Source organism: Astyanax mexicanus, chromosome 9 (assembly GCF_023375975.1).
Source record: "Astyanax mexicanus isolate ESR-SI-001 chromosome 9, AstMex3_surface, whole genome shotgun sequence".
Classification (NCBI taxonomy): domain Eukaryota; kingdom Metazoa; phylum Chordata; class Actinopteri; order Characiformes; family Acestrorhamphidae; genus Astyanax; species Astyanax mexicanus.
In genome coordinates, this window is record NC_064416.1 from 14951487 (window position 1) to 14974184 (window position 22698).

The 22698-nt window shown below is 37.9% G+C and overlaps 1 protein-coding gene across 4 annotated transcripts in view; it reads right to left on the reverse strand.

The window, feature by feature from the left end:
* The window catches only part of shank3a (SH3 and multiple ankyrin repeat domains 3a), a 475306-nt gene that overhangs the window by 230928 nt on the left and 221680 nt on the right, over positions 1-22698 (reverse strand). The window contains exon 1 of one of the 4 annotated variants that reach the window (XM_049483672.1): positions 15111-15219. The exons of the other annotated variants lie outside the window; for them this stretch is intronic. Coding sequence (XP_049339629.1) covers positions 15111-15200 — 90 coding nt within the window. The 5' untranslated portion in view covers positions 15201-15219. Of the gene's footprint in view, positions 1-15110; positions 15220-22698 lie in introns of those variants that run through there. 4 annotated transcript variants of the gene reach the window in all.

Here is a 22698-nt window from a genome sequence, read left to right on the forward strand (position 1 = left end):
GGCCTTATGAAAAGAAAGTTTGTGTTCTCTGTTGGCCACTCCCCCACAGCTGTGACCTCTGTGGAAAGCCCATAATGTCCTCTTGACAGAACAGTAAGGTATTAACTACAAACAGTTTGTATAAATGGTATTTGACAGGTTTCAGAAGGACAATTCATTGGCAGGTCTTATGCATTTGCCATTTAAATGTGAGCAAATATGAGCAAAATAACATTCCAGACATCTTGGCATTGAGTCATAGAGGTTCTTAATGGTGTCCTGTAGAGCTGGGCGATATGGTCCCCCAAAAAAAACGTTGATTTTTTTTTTTATCCGATTTTCAATTTAAATAGATTTTTTCCCCTACTAAAATCTTCTAAAAGTCGCTAGAAGTCGCTAAATGATGTCATACCTAATTTGCATAATGCATGTTTTTGCTGTAAAGGATTAACATTGTGAGAGAGAAACAAGTGAGTAAAAAACATTTTAAATATGTTAGAAATGATACAAATGAACTCCAACAAATAAACAACTTCTGTTGCTTTTTAAATAGGCAGTCACGTCTCAAAATAACTTTATTTTTACGTAAATTACATAAATCCGTTTTTTTTTTTGCCGTGTTGTTAAATGTCATTATAAGAGCAGTTTTTTATTTTATTAATTTTTTTTTAGCTTTCTTAAGTTTGTAGACAATTGTAGACAAATTGTTGAATAGTTTTTTACAAAGAGGGAGACACTGTGGACGAGGTGAGTGACAGGCTACGTGGTGAATGAGGTGAGTGACTGACTGAGACTGTGTGAGTTAAATTCAGTGAGTTTTTTTTTTTTTCGTGTCACACTGAAGACACTTTTATATTTATATGTGTTTATCTCAGAGTCGCCAAAAGTCTCCAATAACACCGCAAAAACTCGCTAGATTTGTCGCTAGTCGTGTCATGTTGTGTGTGTGTGTGTGTGCGGGAGGGAGGGAGAGAGGGGTGGGGCTAAGCTCAGGGGAGCGTCGGTGGTGAAAATTAAAACTCAGAGAAAATCGATTTTCATAAAAACACATCGTCCTTAACTGTTAAATCGAATTATTCTATAAAATCGATTAATCGCCCAGCTCTAGTGTCCTGTAATAATGCAATATTACAGGATACCCCCCTGCGAAGTACAATTGAGAAAGGAAGGTGTGTTTTAAAAAAGTTCCATTTACACTAGTTAAAAGTAAAGATCCAACTGCCTGAGGGTCTCTGCTGCTTACTATCTGGACCTAGACTACCGACCTCTGTGTCTAACTATAGGTTTATATAGGATCTCCAGTGGATTTTACGTTTTACAGAGACTCTAAGACTATGTCAGTTGCTGGACTGCACTTAGCAGAGCATTACACATGCTGTAAAGTAACATGAGAGATTGGTAAGGCTGTTATTAGTGTAAAAATGCCTTCATTTTAAAATGTTTAAGTGATGTTAGCCTATCAGAGGCGATATGTTTGCATGTATGAATATTTATGAGCAGGAGCCAAAATCCTTTCATTTCAAACACCACCCAACCCACTCCACAGGACTAAAACAATGTTAAACTTAAATGTAGTGCCACTGGTTGTAGGGCCCTATTAATGTAACGTTGAACTCATAAATATGTTCAAAAAAAGGAAAAGCTTTTCATAGTTTTCATAGTCTAATGTTTCACATGACTGTACAGTATGTACTGTGGTCTCAATAAAAAATTACAAAAGCTAGTCTCTCACTGACTCACTATCAAACACTCAGTAAGAAGAAAAAGAAGAACATCTGTTGTACTGGACTGCAACAGCGAAGTGGATTCATTACTGGAAATCCCTCAAACCTAAATAAATGTTTTCACAAACAAAAAAAACTGCTTCAAAAAGGCTTATTAAGCTCCGCACGCATGTAGTCTTGTGAGAAGAAATGATGGAGCTGCTTTCATCATCTGTGTTCCAAAAACGTGGAACTCCCATCCACAAAAAACAGCCCTAAACCCTCTCTCTGATTCAGGATTCATCAGGCATACTTCAGACTGAGGGTTTTACTGTGGGTTGTTCAGTTTGTAGCGCAGCCACCTTATTGTTCCCGTCCAGTACAACAGATGTCCTCTCTCTTCTCACTGATTGCCTCTTTTCTTTCATGGTGAATCAGTGAGAACATTGGTATCCAGACCTCATCCAGCATTTGGAGGAACTGCAAATGCTTTAAAGGTTCTCTGCAGGGTTTTTAACAGAAGTGCACAGGCTGCTTGTAGTTTTACACTCCAAAAATGTAGGAACTGCCAAAGACAGACGTCAACCATCCTCAGTTAGTAATCTCTTAAGGGTCTATTATTATAATACATGTTATATTAATAGATTCTGGTGCCATATTTATATTTACATACCAGCAGGAACTGTTAGACAAGAACTAGCATTGTGTTTTTTTTTTTTTTTTTTTTGCCATGTCCTATAGAAGCTACATAACACTTATAGTACTGACATAACACTTCACTGCATTAAATGTGGATGTGATTTCTGCCGCTTGTCGCTTGTCTGGATTACCAGGTTCTGGATTCCCACCAACAATTCTAGCCAGATGCTGCCGGTCACAATCATTAGGGTCATGGGTGGTAATACCAGAGACTGTAAAAAAAGATGGACGCCGTGTCGCTGTTCCCATTCATTCAATGAAAATGAAGCCAAAATCTTCCGCCATGTTGGCGATCCTGATACCCGAGTCTGCGCAGTAGAGACCAGAGGAGGGAGAAAGACTGAGGAGAGACAGCCTACTCATTTAAATAACCCCGCCCCTGAGGGCTGCCTCGCGGTCACAGGCTGCAGAGCGGAGCAGAGTGGAGCAGAGCGGAGCTGACGGTCTGTTATTGGTCCCACCCATAACCAGCCCTTTTACAATAACCACACCTTTTTTAAAATAGAGCTGAATAACGTTTTTAAAACGAATTATGTGGGGATATAATAATTTGACAATATAAGCAGAGGTTACACTAGCTGTTGCATTTACATAAAGGAGGTAGAATTACAGTATATTAGAAAAAAAAGTGCCATTGGTGCCATTGAAACCTATGGGGATGGGTGGGGCTACACAGCTTTCTGAAACCGAACAGCAGGGGGCGCCCAACCTGTGGTGGCTTCACTTTTGAGAAACGATGCTCTGTCCAGCTATATACAGTCTATGGGTAATACCTATAAATTGTTTAAACTCAAATGAATGATGTCTGTTTTACATAAAACTGGATATTTCTAAACATATTTACCTCAATAATAACTAAGTTTAGTCTGTCGCCACTGACAGCTTCTTTTCCACTGGCTTCTGGCACAATTTGTTTGCATACTGGGTGTGCCCCCATTTTCTGACACTCACCATCAGTGTGTAGTCATTTAACCCAGATCTACCTTAGGTAAACTTGTAGATTTTATATTATGATTAACTGCCTGGTCTCTGTGTTGTAGGCTGTAAGAACAAGCATCATTTCCTGACCTGCTGACTGTGTGTTGGCTGTGCTCTTAATACTGTTCACTCTATAGCTAATTTATGTCAATTAATGATTTTGAGAAAAGAAATCTGCTATCTATTTTATTTCAACTTTTGATCAAGTTCTGAACTTCTCGCTATAAAATCAACAAATTAATAAATACATTTAAACAAGTAAGATTTAACCTGTTCTGCAAAAAAAAAGTCTAAAGTCATGTTTTAGGTACACCACATTTTGTGTGTCAAGTACTTGTGGTTTGTCTGTTAAAGCGAATATTTGTCTCAAAATCCCAGTCCTGCTCTACACTACATCTACTACCCAGTCATGTGTGCCGCCCACCCATTACATCACAGTGTAATTTTTCACCATGGCACTGGCATTGATAGACAAATTACACCATCTAACAGATATAATAAAATCTTTGGCTTTCACTCTGCTGTGGTACCTCATACAAGACACTATAGGTATTGGAACGCCTGTTTGTGTAATGTTCCTTCTGAAATCAAGGTTGATCAAATGTTTATCCTGCTTTTGTTGGTGTAAAAATCCTCTGATGTCCAGAGAAGGTTTCTACTAGATTTTGGAACATTGCTGTGAGGATCTGATTGTGAGCAAGCAATTGATTTGGCAAGCGACAAGAATGTTAATAAGATCAGGATGTTGGATCACCTCACCTCATCTCCAACTCATCCCCAACTCCCCAACATCCCCAACTCCCCAAGTATTGGCTGCACGAGCATCAGTCCAGAAAACACAGTTCCACTGCTCCTCGGCCCAATGCCCAAAACCAATAGGTGCAATTTAAAGTATTTATTTAATTAAATATGCATTTTTAAAAGGGGTATCCACAAATATATAGACATATTTCATGTGTCTAGTATATTGCTTGTTACTAAGAGTAAGAAAAGCACTAAGGATGGTCAATACCTTACTGCAGGGGTCGGAAATTAAAATTGGCCGTTTTGGCTGTTTTGGAAAATGAAGTGTAATGGGATGGAGTGGTACAGACTAGTAGCTCTTCAACCCAGAGGGTTGTTGAACCCAATTGCAGAACAGTTGATCTCAAAGCAGATAAACTTAAGAAGAAAGAAACAAAAAAAATAAATAAATAAACACACCGCTCACACGGGATCAAACCAGTGTAATCAGGGTCACGATCCAATACACTATCACTGCCCTGGCTAGTGAATTGGGACACAGCTGGGAAAAAAACACCCTTATAAGGGGATAGGGAGCCCAAGTATGGGTGGAAAAACGAGAACTGGTGGAAACTAAAGTCACGCCGTGCGCGACAGAGAGAGAGACAGGGGAGGAATGTAAAAAAAAAAGCTCACCAGAGAAGCATTTTATTTTATTTTTATTTTTTTCATTATTGTTCATTATAGTTCAAACAACCTCACAGGCCAGATGTTTCATGCTTGCTTTACTATGGCTTCTATGGTTCTTTTTGACTGTTTAGGACCTCTTGGTACTTTTTTGGGAAAGCTAGTAAGTCAGACAAGGTCTAGAAAGTAAAAATCCATTTAAAAAATCCGCCTAAACTGACCAATTCTAAGCATATCCATACAAAATTAGTCCCAAAACAATTTAAAACCTCCAGATTTGTTAACAAGCCTATCTATAAGAAAGCCCTGCAGTGACCCAGGCTAAAGTGACCTCATTCCAATGGGCAGCAAATGCATCAATATCAGTCCCTACCCCGTTCTGACACTGCATGCACACGCATGTGGAGCAGAGGACTGAAGAAGAGAGGATAATTACTACAGCAGCCACTTAAGCTCATTCATTACATGGTCTATCAACACACACTCTAGCTTCTGCTGTTCACTAATGGAGTGAAGCACTTGGAGTACTAAAGCTCGGCCTCACTGTGGGCTGAGTGTGTGAGTGTGTGTGTGTATATGTGTGTGTGTGTAGCACTATGTGGGCTGTATGTTGTACAGCGAGGCAAGAATGACCTGAAACGTGCCGAGCCGTGTGTGTTCAGCTGCTGTAGCTCCAGCTGCTGTATCAGTGTTCTGATGGATGCTGTTCACTGAAGCTTCATTACACTGTCTAATGGTGGCCCTCAGGGCAAGTCCTATAAAAGAGGCCTGGGACAGTGCAACTGCACTTTGTGTGTGTTTGTGGTCCCGATGTGTACACTGCTTTTGGATGTTTAATTCTGATAATAGAGTTTATACCACGACTAATTTTATGAATATATATATATATATATATATATATATATATATATATATATATTTGATTCCAAAACACGATAAACGCCGTTTAAAAAAAAAATGAGTTAGAGCCAGAATCAGAATGTTATGTGACCACTCTTAAAAAAAGCCAATATTCAATTTTCATCAAAACGCCACATCCGCCGTGTAATACTGCCCTGCTTTCTCTCTTTCTTTCCAAAATGCAACAAATGCCAGTCTTGTTTTCCCGCAGAACGCCACATCTCCCCTCATCGAATCACAGTGCAGCATTCCACGAGCTATAGAATGTAAACATCATAGCACGCACCCTGTTGAGCGTGCCGGCATTTCGTGTAGCCTACTTTAACTTTCGTTTTTCACTCTCAAAGTCCGCAAAAATGATCGGTTTTGATGGTATAGAGGAGCCTGTTCGTGAAGCAGTTATTGAAAAAAAGAGAAAGTCTCATGGACGTGAAAAGGTAAAGAAAATGAGGCATTCAGGAGGGGGGGAAATGCCCGCTGTCATCTGCAGTTCACACACACACACACACACACTATACTACACTACACTACACTACATTACACTACAGCACATTAATGTAACGTGATTTTGGGGATTTTATAGTGTTAATGTCTTGTTCTTTAATGAAATTTTGCACTTTTTCGAAAAGAAATGTTTTGAAATTTGTGTTTTTAGGCCCAATGGTCAAACTATTATATTCAGATGTACAATTTACTGTTATTTATTATTGTATTTTGCACATTTTTAGTAAAAAAAAATATTCTATTGATGCCAAAGGATATATAAGACATTTTGAAAAAAAAAAACATGGCATGGATTTATTGCGTTTTGCGAAAAAAAGAATTATTTTTTAAAAATAAATCTTTAAATATTAAAATCTTGATTTGATTTGTTTGTGTTATTTTAACCTTACTATGGTATTTGATAGTTTGAAACAGAAAATGATGGTTTTCAGCCTACAACTTTCTTGCTAAAGAAAACACATTTTAATCAAATTGATAAAAATGGATTTATAGCGTTTTGGAACCAAACTCTTCATATATATATATATATATATATATATATATATATATATATATATATATATATATATATATATATATATATATATATATATATATACGTACAGTATATGCATGAATAAGGACTGGCCAATACGGCCAAATGTGTATGACAATATATTGCAAAATTTTGCTTTATTCATATGAACAGTATAGATTCCATCATATATAGTATACGTCATAATGCACTGACACTGTTAGGCTAAAAGATCTATTGTGTTCTGCACGTTCTGCTCAGCTTGAAAGCAGTAAACTGATAGTGGTGCTCTATAATGAATGTTAGTCAGTAAAAGGTTACGTAAATAGTGTATACAGTATCTTTAATACTTTGTGGGATGTTTTTATAATTCATGTACTTTTAATTGCCTGAAAAAATGACAAAGTATATAAGAGACAGTTACACATGCCAGTGAGCTAACTTGGTGTGGTGCAGTGGACAACATCACTACCTGCCAGTAAGCTAACTGCCACATTGTGTAGGAAACTGCGGTTCAATTCCATGCCTGGATAACTGAATGGTGCACTACACCAATAAGAGTCCTTGGACAAGACTCCTAACACTACATTGGTGCAACTCTGTAATAAGAAAGTCACTCTGGATAAGAGCATCAGTTAAATGCCATACATCTAAATTTAAATATTTGACCATATTTACTACATTTTATTCAATGTATTCAATAGTTCAATAATTTCAAGTCTATGCATTAATATTATCTGGCCTGATGAATCCTTTGTTTGCTTCAGACAGACTCAGCAGAGTGTACTAGAACAGGAGCTTCACTGGGTAACACTTTCTATGAATGTCATCTCTATTAGACTCTATAACCACATTCATAACATATTATAATGCAATCATAAGGCATAACAAACATGGCTTTAAATATTTATAAAAATTCACAACCCATTATAGCCATGTTTATTAAGCATTATGAATTGTGATCATAATACATTATAAGATGTGCTTATAATATATATGTTAAAATAGTGTATATATATATCGTTAATAATGTAGTCCCACAATGCAAGTCTGGCACTTTACTTAGAGCGCACAAGACCTGTTATAATACATTAAAATTTACTATTATTAATATTATGTTCAAGGCAAGAATAATTTATCAGTGGTTGAAAATATATTTATAGGATTACTGAGGGTGTGTTTATATATATATATATACGTTGGAAGCAGCTTTTTTTAGTCATAATACAGTCTGCAAGCAGGGACTGAGTTTCTTGGTATTGATGTATAACATGTTATAAACACCGCTTTATTATCACAGCATTATAATCACAGGTCATGATGCATTTATAAACATGGCTATGATGAATCATACATTTTTATAAATATGTATAGCCATGTTTATGAATGCGTTATAATGTGTTATGAGTATGTTTATAGAGTCTTATAGAGATGACATTCATAGAAAATGTTACCCTTCACTGCAATGCTAACAGACAGACTCAGTCAGTTAAAGCCTTGTTGCTGAAAGACACAGGAGCTGGGCTTGGCAGTGTTGGAGAGATTTAGCTCCATTGCTAACAGCCAGTCTCTGCAGGCTTGGAGTGTGGCTGCCAAGTGCGTCGCCATCACTGAACTGAAAATAACAGACATATATATATATACATAGCCTCCACATAGCCTGCCTCTTGGCGCCTGGAGTCTATGTATATTGTCGCTGTCCAATGAAAAACACTTATCTCCAAAACAGAAAAAACCTTTTAAACTTTCAATGGACGTCAATGTAAAAATATTTTTTTTAGGTCGTTTTGAAGAGTTTCTATTGGTCCGTTCATCAAGAAATTTTGGCACAGTGTAAGTGACAGTTTGTCTGTTCAAATTATGTAGTAAACTAAAAATCTACAAAAATGGAGATATATATGTCTATGATATAATCAATTTATCAATACAAATATGGTGGTGCTCAGAGCTGAAGCTCGCGTTAAGGGGTATAAACAGTGTTTTTTAATAAGCTTCTTGTGCACTTTTTAAGCTATTAATGCCTCATTTTAAATGTCAGGGCTCTTTGGATTCTAGCAAGGAGGTTTGAAGCTACTTTGAGCTGGATAGCGGAGGAAAAGGCGATTTATCGTGGCAAATTATGCCCCGTATCGCCCAGTCTGAAGGGTGTTTGGACAAACTGTTGAAATTTATGTATCTTGGAAAGCTGTGGGAGAACGGAGGTGTGCTATTCATCAAAGATAAGTGTTTTTATCATGTTTTACTACAACAAAAGTCCATTTTACACCAGAGTTCTATTTTAAAAGGGCTATATTTGGCTGTAGAACACCTGCATCTATCTGATATTAGTATATTATTAGTAAATGAAATAAAAATATTCAGCTAAAAAAATTAGATCACCATTACTGAAACATTTTCTATCACACCATCTATTAATATTGCATTATTGTTCAACCCTCAAGTAAATATAAGAGACTACTGAGTTTAACATGCTGTGTTATCCAATCTCTATATAAGTGGACATAACAAACTCATTTTTCTTCTCTTACATCAACCAGTTCCCTGGTGTATGAAACTGCAGTGTGACCTGTGGGCTTACGCTGCAGAGTGCACTGAACAGACTGGGAGAAATGGAGTCAGTGGAGGATATGAATGGGGTCAGGATGGTAGAATATAAGAGCTGTATAGCGTATACGGTGTTTATGCTCTATTAACCCCACCACGCTGCGCTCAAAAAGAAGAAATGAAATGGTTATGTTCATGCCCCCAACTCTCTGAACCATACATGCACACACAAAAACACAGTTTAGACAAGAAACTCTGACTTTTAGGGTGAAAATCAGAGCTAGGAAATACAATAAACTATTAGTTTTGACATTTTCCAACATGGAACACACATTTTACACATAGCAGATTGAACAAAACACTGTACAGAATGTAGACCATTTACAGTATACCTATATTAATCTGCTTTTAAGCCTACTGGAGCTGCCAGTTGGGCTTGTATTGATAAGGAATCAGGATAATTGAATGTTCACTGACATGCGTAAGGCTGTGACATTTTACTGGTTGGTTTATCAGCAAACTAGGGATGTGTATTGGCAAGAACCAGTCAATATGATGCTTATCACAATGAATGGCTTGTGATTCTGACACATCTACAAAAGTACACAGACAATTTAGAGCAACTATAGTATATCTACATACAGTACCAGGCAAAACTTTGGGCAAATCTTAAATTTAGTGTTTTTTCATTATTTAAAAAAAGGCTTTGCATTGTAGATTAACACTAAAAGTCATCCAAACTATGAAGAAAAACATATGGAACTATTTAGAAAACAAAAAAGTGTTAAACAATCCAGAATAGGTTTTTTATATTTTAGGTTCTTAAAAGTAGCACCTCTTGCTCAGAAGACAGCACCTAGAGCCATCTGTAATATCTTTCAGTTAACAGCTGTGCTGAACTCATCAAGAGTTAATGTGTCAAGATGATAACTGTTATTCCGAGCTGGATTACTCATTAACAGTTGATGACAGGTTAATAGCACTGCATCAGTTAGATATGGTGAATACTGCTGTTTGTTATCATGAATTTTGTCTAAATGTTACACTGAAGCTAAAATAGCATGTTAGCCATGATAGTAACAGGTGGACATGGCAGACTTGGAGCATATTAGCCATTATGTTAACTGTTTTTTTTTTTTTTTCTGAGCTGTATTACTTACTAGCAGTTGCTGACAGGTCAATGGCAAACATTGCTTAAAAGGGCTTGATTTCTAAGACAGTTTCTAAGTGATATTAGTATATTAATAGTAAATTAAATAAAAATATTCAGCAAAAACATTGTATCACCATTACTGAAATATTTTCTATCACAATTTATATTAATATTGCAATATTGCCCAACCGTAAAGTGAATATGTTGTTTTAAAATCAAAAAGACAGCACCTGAAGTCAACTGGAAAAGCTTTCAGTTAACAGCTGTGCTGAATTTGTGAAGAGTTTGAATTTCTTGCCTTTTAATGTGATTGAGAGCATCAGTTGTAACGTTGTGAATCTGAGTAATGTTCTAATCCATATTATGGCAATAACTACTCAACTAAGTACAGAAATAAATCAAGAACTTCTAAAGTATCCTCAAGTACAGTCACAAAAACAATCAAAAATGTTATGATGAAACTGGCTCTCATCAGGACCGTCCCAGCAATGGACTGTATAGGACATGATTACCAACTGACTTTATATCCTAAAATCTATTGTATAGTCTAAGCACCACAATTTACAAGCAAACACGCTGAATTAAAAATATAACATGATAACTTCATAAAATGAATTGCAAAAATAGGTGACAATTTACTTGGATGGTCCATTATAGATGCCTCATAGATTCTTAAAGCACATTCCACTAAATATCTAAGGTTTTGGATAAGGTTTGGGTTAGGACGAGGTTTAGGGTTTATTCTTGGTTGAAGTTAGGCTTAGAGTTAGGGTTAGATACTCCAAAATATAATAATAATAACAATAATAATAATAATAATAATAATAATAATAATAATAATAATAATAATAATAATAATAATAATAATAATAATAATAATAATATAGCACTATTTCTATCAAAAATCTATCTGTATCTGAGTGCTGATGCTGATACAAATACATGACAGAACCAAGAAATGAATAATACATACTGCAAGCAAATATCCAAAATGCAAAGCAAATTCTGTGTTATCTGTGTCCATAAGGGAGCATCATACTGGAATGAATAAGATGCACAGTGATAATAGCACAATACACACTGCCATTTCCAATCATATACACACTGATATTTACACAGTACACACTACTGGAAAAATATGATATATACTGATACAAATACAATACATGCTGCCATTAGAAACTTACACATTTATATAAGCTCAGTAAATTGTTGTTTTATTTTATAAACCACTGAAAACATTTCTCCCAAATTCCAAATAAAAATATTGTTATTTGGAGCATTTATTTGCAGAAAATGAGCAATGGCTGAAATAACAAAAAAGATGCAGAACTTTCAAATAATTAACTCAAATAATGCAAAGAAAACAAGTTCATATTCATTACGTTTTAAGAGTTCAGAAATCAATATTTGATGGAATAATCCTGGTTTTTAATCACACCTTTATGCATCATGGCGTGTTCTCCTCCACCAGTCTTACACACTGCTTTTGGATAACTTTATGCCACTCCTGGTGCAAAAATTCAAGCAGTTCAGCTTGATTTGATGGCTTGTGATCATCCAACTTCCTCTTTAATATATTTTAGAGGTTTCCAATTTGGTAAAATCAAAGAAACTCAACATTTTTAAGTGGTATCTTATTTTTTTTTTCCAGAACTGTACATACTATACATATATATGAAAGCAACATAAAATGGTACAGAAATAATAGACCCCAATATTAATACAATACACACTGACATTAACAGCTCACACACTATAATCAACACAATACACACTGCCATTGCCAACCACACACACACACACACACACATACAAGAATATTAACATAATACACACAGCCATTAACAGCATGTGCTCATATATTGAGATAATACACTCTAGCACAAATATGATACACACGGGTATCAAAGACTGGACAAGATGGACAGGCAGCTAATTACAGAAGCTACATTAAGAAAGCTGAGGCGGAAGGAGCAGCACCTCATTGGTTACTTATCAGAGATCTCCAGATGCTGTCCAGAGCTCAGTGTAATAAAACCCGATTCAGAATTCAGACATTCATGCGCTCAATATCGTCAGACAGAGGATCACAGACTTTTATGAGCTCTCAGGTTGTAGCCCACAAAATTTCAGAAAGCCTTTATAAGAGTTCTCTAAGCACTGCATACAGTAGTCTTCACTGAGCAACCAGAAATGAGTCACCTTACAGCCAATCAATGCTCCATTCATCTCCTGTTAACTACAGGACACTGTCTTCCACTCGGCATAGCAGCGATGAGTTTCAGCAGATTAAGCAGAAATCTGTTAAAACGTTACTATGCAATTATATTATTCATAATTAATAGTAGATATTAAATAATATGCTGTATATATTGTGCCTAATGCCAGGCATGGACCAGAGTGGTATAAAGCCCTCAGTAACGAGCAGTGGAGCTGTGGCACTGTGTTGCTCCATGCAGTGCATTTGGGTTGAAATAAGGTGTTGATCATTGTCGAACACCTTGAATTCACTAAAGCACCTGTCACAGAATGCAATGAAATCCTTAGAGAAATGTTCCAAAATCTAGTAAAAAAAAGGCAGTCCTGGAAAGTTGAGATTTAACTGTTGAGTTAATTCAACAAAAAAAGAAGAAACCTCAGAAGAAATATGTATTAGCAGTATTTAAAATGAACAGCTTGTAGTATAGTAAGTATAGTGTATGAATACAGTATGTTTCATATAGTATGTGTAATGTGTAGTATTGTAAAGCATGTATGCGCAGATCTATAGTGTGTGTTATATGGTATTTAATTGTGTGTAAAATGTAGTATGTGTAATACATTAAAGCATACATTATATATATATATATATATATATATATATATATATATATAGTATTTACATGCATGGTGTATGTAGCATGCATTATGTACACACACATGTAGTGTGTAGCATGTAGCATGAGAAGGTGTGTAGTATGCAATATGTACATAGCATGTCTAAAGCAAATCTATAGTATGTACAGTACAGCTGTGCTGTAAGTTGTATACAGTGTGCACAGGTGTAGTATGCAGTATGATAAAGTGTGTAAGGTGTGTGTGGTAAATAGTATATAGTAAGAAAAAAAATGGGTAACACTTTACAATAAGGGTTACAGTAATGGGTTAAGTAATATCTCAACTAATTATTAATTAACACTAATTAAAACAAAATTTTAATGATCAAAAATAGTGAATTGAGACATTTGTTCATACATTTTTGATGATTAATAATACTCAACTATAGTTTGTGAATAGTTAGTTGAGACATTCTGTCATAAGTATTGTTAATTAATGTACCTTTATTGAAAAGTGTTCCCGAAAAATATCATATATGAATGTGTTGTATATAGTTTATAGTACATAATATGTCATAATTATTTATTGCTAATTAATTTTATAGATAAACTTTTTGTCCCTATTGTTCCTGTATATAGACAGTTCAGCAAATTTGATTTAAGATTTGCTGATTGGTTTATTATTGGAGAATATTGTCCTTTTTCTTAAAGACAACAAAAGTCCCTGATGCTGGATCATCTACAAATGAAGGAGTGTCCGAAAAAAAAGTGAGTAACTAGCACTAGGCTTCATTTGCACATAAACAAAAAAATAAGAAATAATGGATGTGCTGTATTTGTATTTAAACTGTGAACTGTTTTGGGGTGGGTTAAGTGGGCGGATTGCAAAAGGTTGGGAAACCCTAGTGTATCTAGGGTATAGTATGCATGCACATGCAGAATATAGTATATACTGTAGTATGTGTCAGTGTGTACGACACAGTATAATGTAGGTTGCAATCTGTAGCAAGTATATAGCATGTATGCATGAGTAGTATATACAATAGTATGCATGTGTTTAGTATATAGAGTATAGTGTGTATGCATATGTAGCATACAGTACATAGTATATGCAAGGGTGTAGCATACAGTGAATAGTATGTACATGTCTGTAGTATGTAGTATATGGTATAAACACGTGTGTTGGTCATCCTGCCCTGTGTAACAGACGGTCAGAGTGACGGGTCATCAGCGTTACAGCCTGGTCCACACAGTTGCTCATCTGCCTTCCTCACTGACCATCGAGCTGCTTATTAACCAGCATCAATCCACTCCATTAAAGCACTGGGTTCTGCCAGTCTGCCAGTCTGAAGCAGCATCGGAATGCAGGACACGGGAAAGTTTTCCTCTTCTTCCTTCTGTACTCCCGCCACTCTCTCACTCTGTTACACACACTCTCACACACGCTCTCACACACACTCTCTTATTCTCGCTGCTGCCACATGCTCCAGCAGCCGTACTGAACGGAGGATTACTGCTTCAGTCCAAAGTCAGATCTACTGATCTGCACACCAAACAGCAGCGTGTGCATGCATATCCGTCTGTGTGTGTGTGTGTGTGTGTTTCACATAGACAGCATGACTGAGACTGTGTGTGTGTGTGTGTGTGTGTGTTTGTGTGTATGAGAGACTGTGCCTATTACAGCCTTCTGCAGCATTGTTCTCACTTTCACACATTAACATGCCAGACACACACACACACACACACCCTCACACACACACACTCGCTGTGGGAATGCAGTGCAGCAGACACACTCATGCATGGACTGGAGAAAATGAGACAGAGGGGACAGCAGGAAAGACAGAGAGAGACAGAGTGAGCGAAAGAGAGGAGGAAGACAAAGAGGTAGAGAGAGCGAGAGTGGATACCTTACTGTTGATTTTGGACTTCTTGACGTCCTTGCGTGCCTTCCTGTCCTTCCTCTCTCTGCCTTCTTTCGTTCCGAGCGATCCCCCCATTCTCCTCCTCCTCCTCCTCCTCCTCCACTCAACACACTCTCATCCTCCACATGCCCCCTCACCTATCCCTCCATCCACTCCACCTCTACTCCACTTCTCTCTCTAGCTTCCTCTCCCTCTCTGTCTCTCTCTCTCCACCGTGCTCACCTCTCTCCAGAGTGCCACTCACTCACACACTCACTCAAATACACACACATGCATGGTGTGAGGAAGGGGCTGATTTTTGCAGGATGCAGCGATGGAAAGGGAGCGGAGAGGAAGGGAGGGTGAGCGAGAGAGAGAGAGAGAGAGAGAGAGCGAAAGAGAAAAAGAGGGAGGAGAGATAGGCTTAGCGCTCGTTTGTGGAGAGAAATAGGGAGCGAGGGAGTGGCGGCTATTGAAAAGGGGGGAAAGACTGCCCGGGGTCGACGGAAATCTGTCTAGCTGTCTCTCTCTCTATGCCTCTCACTATCTCTCTCTCTCTCTCTCTCTCTCTCACACATACACTCTCTCTCTCAGTGTTTATGTCTAGGTGGGTATTATCCCACTGTGCCCCACAGTGCACACTGGGACACACACACACTGGCACGCAGTCACCTGCACCATGCCCAGTGACCGGAACCGATTTGCCCTAAGCCCCGCCCACAGAGAAAATGGCAAACAGAAAGCCATTCTCTGTCTGTCTTTGCCTCGGACTGTCTATCTCTCTCACAATCTGTCTCTCTCTCTCTCTCTCTCTCTCTCTCTCTCTCTCTCTCTGTATGTGTATCAGTCTAACACACACACACGCACACACTTCCTTTCTCTCTTTGTTGGGCTTGGCCCAACTCTGCCAATTCCACAAAATAACACCTTTACTCCATAAAACGCACTCTGACTATTTATCACAGTATATGCACTCACACCTTTACTCCACAAGACTAGTACCCTGTCCCATGACTTTTGCCACGTCCCCACAGAAGCTAAAGAATGCTGCACTGTCCTGTGGAACTTGCATCTGGAGGCTTTTCAGCAAGAGTCCCTTGGACTAACCTAGCCAGACACCACCAGTCATGATCATTACCATTACCACTGTACTGTCCACTGTGGGTAGTAATGCCTTATGTACATATACATACACTTGATGTATTTCCTGTACACAAGAGAAACACTAAATTGAGTAGTGTCAGGAAATGTAAGATCGCATCTATCTGGCACTCCTAACTATCAGAGAACACAGTTCCTTCCAATGCTCTACAGATTAATGCTGGGGGGTTTATATTGTTTTTAAAGAGCCATTATTCTAAGCATTGTTCTAAATGAGCGTTTAAAACCTCCAAAGCCATACAGAGTGCATCCCTGGTGCTTCATGGTGTACACCACATTGTTTTTTTGTTTTTCTTGGCGTGCTCAGTGTAGTTGATGGCTTCCCTGATCTTTTTCTCCAGGAACACTTTCCGCACACTGCAGGTTTCCTCATAGATCTTAAAGGAGGTACACTTGACGTGACAATGATGTGCAAGACAATGTATAGATAGGTGGCTTGGCGATTCCCTGGATGTTATTGCGAAGAACTTGACGTAACTTGACTTGACGCAATGACATTTGGTGCCTCCTTTTTTTCGAGCCTTTAGCCTACATTTTTTTTGGTATTTTTATCCTGTTTTATTGAAAATGTTTAAAATATTACATAAAGAAAAGTCATCAAAACATTAAAGTCTTACCTGGAACAAACTGTTGGTCAGTAGTCATTCCTGTCCTTGTTTTCCACAGGTCATACTTAACAAGATATATATACTCCTCTAGCCCACACCTGACATTAGGCATGGTGACAGTAGGGCATATAATACTGGATAAACAATATAGAGGCAGTTTCCCAGACAGGGATTAATCTTACATGAACTGAAAATATAGAATATAGTCTACAACTAAGCTTAATCCCTGTCTGGGAAACTAACCCATAGTGTATATTGTGCTGTATTAAAAATGAGAGAAAGGAAGAGAAAGAGAGAGAGAGAGAGAGAGAGAGAGAGAGAGAGAGAGGTATTCCCAACACCCACGCAGATACAACAAACACCTTCAAACTGCACAACAAAAACAAGGATAAAAGGAAATCTCTCACTCTATCCCACACATCTGTCTTCATCCATTCTTTCTCTCCCTCTCTCTCTCTCTCCCTCTCTCTCTCCCTCTCTCTCTTTCATGAGTAGTCAGTGGAATGACTCATACAGTCGTCTGCTTTCAGTGGCTGCTAGTAATGGGTTTGTGTTCATTCAGGCTTTGCTATAGAAAAAGTGAGAGAGAGAGAGAGAGAGAGAGAGAGAGCGATTGCGAGAGAGGGAGAGAGAGAGAGCACTGGGAGAGAGCTGAGATGGATGTTGAAAACAGAGGAAAGTCCAAACACACATTTACACACACACACACACACACACTTACACACACAAATTCTAGAGACTCCACTTTGTAGACAGTGCACGTACTTCGAGACTACCAAACCCTGACTTGGTCTAGGAGCTCCTCTGCGTTCAGTACAGAACTCCCTCTCTCTCTCTCTCTCTCTCTCTCTCTCTCTCTCTCTCTCTCTTTCTCTCTTTCTCTCTTTCTCTCTCTCTCTCTCTTTCACAAACACACAAACAGACACACAGACAGACTGCAGATGCTGCTTCCTGCAGGCAGTTTTAGGTAAATCTTACTGCAAGCAAGCAAGAAAGAGAGAGAGAGATAGAGAGAGAGCAAGAGAGAGTTCAAGTCTATGGTCCCTGTGGAGCTTCCACAATTCAGCAGGGCACAACCCACCAAAAGTGCTCCAAGGAAGGGAAACGAGTAAACCAGCAACAGAGTATTTGATGCCCAGGGCTCACTGATGCTCATCTAGGTCTCACCTCACAACTTAAAGGACTTAAAGGATCTGCTGCACATGGTGGGGCTGCTTGGTGTAACTTCCAGGTTCCCCCAAGACAAAGCATCACCCCTGCTCTGTCCTGCACAAAGTCAAATCTTCCTAAATCGACATAGGAAGTCTACATATCTCTAGCATTTTCCATTTTTAGATTATTAAATGAATACTAGAAGATATCTTATTATACATTACTGTATGTTTATTTGGTTTAAGTGATTATAACCAGTATAAATGTCTTATACACATTTTTTTTACACATGGTCACTTTATCTGTTCAGTATATCAGTCTTGGATTATATATCTAGATTAGAAAAAAGCCACATAAAAATGCAAGCGTAACAATACTCACGACACGTTTAAAACAGACAGAAATTTGACACATTAACTCAAATCACTTCACAAAGTAGTCTGAGACACTTGTGAGCCACGTTATATAAATGTTAGACACACATTCCGTCACCGTAAGATGCATTTTACAGCCAAATCTCCTCCCAGTACAATTTAAACTCCTATCCTACTACAACCAAAACGCCTGTTATAATATTGCAGCAAATGGATTTCAGTCATTTGAAGAAAATTTTATTAGAATACAATCCAGGTACTAATCTCATGAAGTGACCAGGTATAAACAAGGTCACAGACTACATTTACACTTGCATTTTTATGTGTTTTAGCTGTGTCCAATCCATATACTCAAGAACACATGGCGTCATGAATACAGCTCTGGGAAAATTTGGAGACCACTTCAGTTTCTGAAAAAGTTTTAAGAGTTCAGAATTCAATATTTGGTGGAATAACCCTGTTTTTTAATCACAGTTTTCATGTGTCTTGGCATTTTCTCCTCCACCAGTCTTACACACTGCTTTTGGATAACTTTATGCCACTCCTGGTGCCAAAATCCAAGCAGTTCAGCTTGGTTTGATGGCTTGTGATCATCCATCTTCCTCTTGATTCTTTTCCAGAGGTTTTCAATTTGGTAAAATCAAAGAAAATATTTTTTTCTTTTCCAGAGCTGTATATAATAAATATATAAAGATGATTAAGCTTTTTATCAATAAATCAAAACTTTATTAAAAAGCTAAACAGTTCATAAAAATGTTAAATAGACTTATGATATCTGTACAACAGTGTAAAAATAAGAAATATCAGATACATAGACTAGATTGAAAAAGATTTCACTTGCTATGATCTCTTTTTTTTGCTACATTTGATCATTCTGACAGATCGTAGCTCCCTACGGTAAGCCCCGAGGGTGATTCAACTCCTAAATTCAAACAGCTCTCAAACAGAGGAACTGAAGAACAGATTCTAGACTGATCAGCTGAAACATTACAGTCACAGCTTTAGTTTGGTGCTTTTGATGTTTCTGCTACAACTGCAGCTCTAATACTAGGAAAAGCAGAAAAAGAGAACTGCTAAAAAATGTATAACGTGTCCAGATGTGTGTGGACAACCCTTCTAATGAATGCGTTCAGCTACCATTGCTGAAACATATGTGTACATGCACACAAACAGTTTGTCTAGTCTAGTCTGGGTGTAGAAATGGGGGGAGATCCAATCAAACACCTGTATACACAAGCCTGGCTTACACAGAATGTGACTGTCAATCAACTTGGAGTTGGAATGTGTTAACTGCTTGAAAACTTGAAAAGAAGAAGAAGAAGAAGAAGAAGAAGAAGAAGAAGAAAAAGAAGAAAACAAAAAGAAGAGGAAGAAAAAGAAGAAGAAGATGAATAAGAAGAAAAGGAAAATGAAGAAGAAGAAGAAGAAGAAGAAAAAGGAAAAAAACAAGAAGAAGAAGAAGAAGAAGCTTCAACCACTTGTCCATCATATGACAACACGCGCACGCACACATACACACACATACAGTAACAGGGTGGAAGAAGAAGAAGAAGAAGAAGAAGAAGAAGAAGAAGAAGAAGAAGAAGAAGAAGAAGAAGAAGAAGAAGAAGAAGAAGAAGAAAAAGAAAAAGAAGTAGAAGAAAACAAAAAGAAGAAGAAGAAGAAAAAGAAGAAGACAAAGAAGAAAAAGAAAAAAGAAGAAGAAGAAAACAAGAAGAAGAAGAAGAAGAAGAAGAAAAACAAGAAGAAGAAGAATTGGATAACGTAGAAGCATTTGAAGAGCCCTCATTAAGAAGATTTTACAGTAGGGGTAGAACTCCAGTGGCTGGGTTCCTGGGTTCCTGGGTTTTGTGCTTCTCCTGCTCAAGCCCACCTAGATGAGCCCACCTAATTGTCAGCTCCAGTGTAGTCTGTGTGTTACAGCAGAGACCAATCCAAACAGTGCTGGACTCCTGCCCTCAGCTCCTCACCCCTGATTAATGGGAACGGCCTGTTCCAGCATGCTTTTGGACAAGTTTAAGTTCGGGCTCATTTGCATGTCTGACATGCACTCAGACAGGAGAGCTAAAATAGCGCTAAACGAGCATCTGGCTCTTTAATTCACACCCCCCCCCACACACACACACACAAACAGCTCCTCCGTGAAGTGTGAAAGAGGAGTTGAGCTTCCTTCAGCTTTCTCCAGCACCACCTGTGTGTCTCTTCTCCTTTCTCTCTCTCTCTCTCTCTCTCTCTCTCTCTCTCTCTCTCTCTCTCTCTCTCTCTCTCTTCTCTTCTCTCTCTCTCTCTCTCTCTCTCTGATACACAGCTCTATTGCATTAGGGTTGCCACTAATGCTAGTCAGGATGGCCTCTAAATGCTGGTCAGGTGAGAGTGTCCAGGTGATGGCTGAAGACTGTGTGTCTATGTGTGTGTGTCTGTGTGTGTGTGAGAGAGTGTGTGTGTGTGAGAGAGTGTGTGTGTGTGTGTGTGTACCAGCACTGAGGGCATGACTGCAGGGAAATGTGTATGAGCAGTAATGCATTAATAAGCTTTGATAAGATCAGATTCTTCTGAACTAAGACGTTTTTGTCTCAGCAGAAGAAAGAGCTCTTTCTACTACATGTCCATCTTATGACAACCCACACACACACACACACACACACACACAGTTGGTAGCCTTCTGTAAAAATATAACTTTTTTCATGCAAGATGTCAAAGTCTATGACACAAATCATCAGGCAACTATAATCCAAATCTCTGACTAGAGTCAAAATCTCTGACTCAAATCAACATGTGACTGGAGCAAAAATCTCTGACCTGAGACAACATTCAAAATAGAGTCAAACTAAATCTATAAATGTGTCAAATAAAAACTAAGTTCTAAACTTCAGGTCCTATTCAATATGCAAGTTATTTAAGCCTGAGCCTTTTTGTCTGGCAGAAGTCAGAATGTGAACAGATTTCAAATCTCTGACTTGAGTCAGACATTAAATTAAGTCCCTATCTCTGATTTGGGTCAACAACTACAAACAATTACAGACAATGATATTGTTTTACACCTTTAGTATCTACTAGATAGTGACAAATAATGATGTAGGCATTTATATTCCCACTGCCCAGCAAAAACTGTGTATCTTTGTGGTTTCATTATAAATAGACCAATAGAAGTGCTCCAAAATGACTGTTTTCATACAGACTTCCACTAAACATTATTAAAAATATTTTTCCTTTTCTGCTCTGGAAAAAAAAATAAGAGACAACTTAAAAGTAAAATAAACATTGTTGTTTTATTCTATGAAATACAGACAACATTTCTCCCAATATATTGTCATTTAGAGCATTTATTTGCAGAAAATGTAAAAAAAAATATGCAGAGCTTTCAAATTAGGTTCATATTCATAAAGTTTTAAGAGTTCAGAAATCAATATTTGTTGAAATAACCCTGGTTTTTAATAACAGTTTTCATGCATCTTGGCATCATGTTCTCCTCCACCAATCTTACACACTGCTTTTGAAATACTTTATGCTTTACGCTTCTGGTGGAAAAATTCAAGCAGTTCAGCTTGGTTTGATGGCTTGTGATCATCCATCTTACTCTTGATTATATCATAGAGGGTTTCAATTTGGTAAAATCAAAGAATCAACATTTTTAGGGATCTCTAATTTTTTTCCAGAGCTGTATGTATATTAGAAAGGTAAAGTCACATGTATCATAAATCAATATCAGATCATTAGCCAATCTAATTAAAATCTTTTCATTTGAATGTTCACACCCCTCATTGATTATACACATGTTAGAGTAGGGTTGCATGTCCCTGGGAAAAAGGGGGTGTGGCCACGTGACCTGGTAGTCAGAAAGCAGGGCATTTTTTTCTTTGCAAAAAAAACCTAAAACCTAAACCTAAAAATGATCTGTTATCACATTAACAATAACATCCCATCACATTACCCATCACTACTGCAATGTAGATGGTACAGTAGATTCATCAGACTGGATGGCAGAGAACAACTGTAACTGTAACTGTAACTGTACGCAGGCTAATGCGTAACCTCAATACACATCATAGCACACCCACCCACACACACACACACACACACACACACACACACACACCACTCTGCTGCAAACTGACAAGTGTGTGTATGTGTGAGTACCCAGCAGGCGAGGTCAATACAACAAATGAAAAGCAGTATGTCAATGAGATAAGAGGATTAGCGGTCATGGAGTCCATCCTCTCCTCAGCTTGACCCCCCTCCCATGCGGGCAAGAGATGGCGCAGTCCAGCAACTAAACACTACTGCTGCTCCCGTCCAATC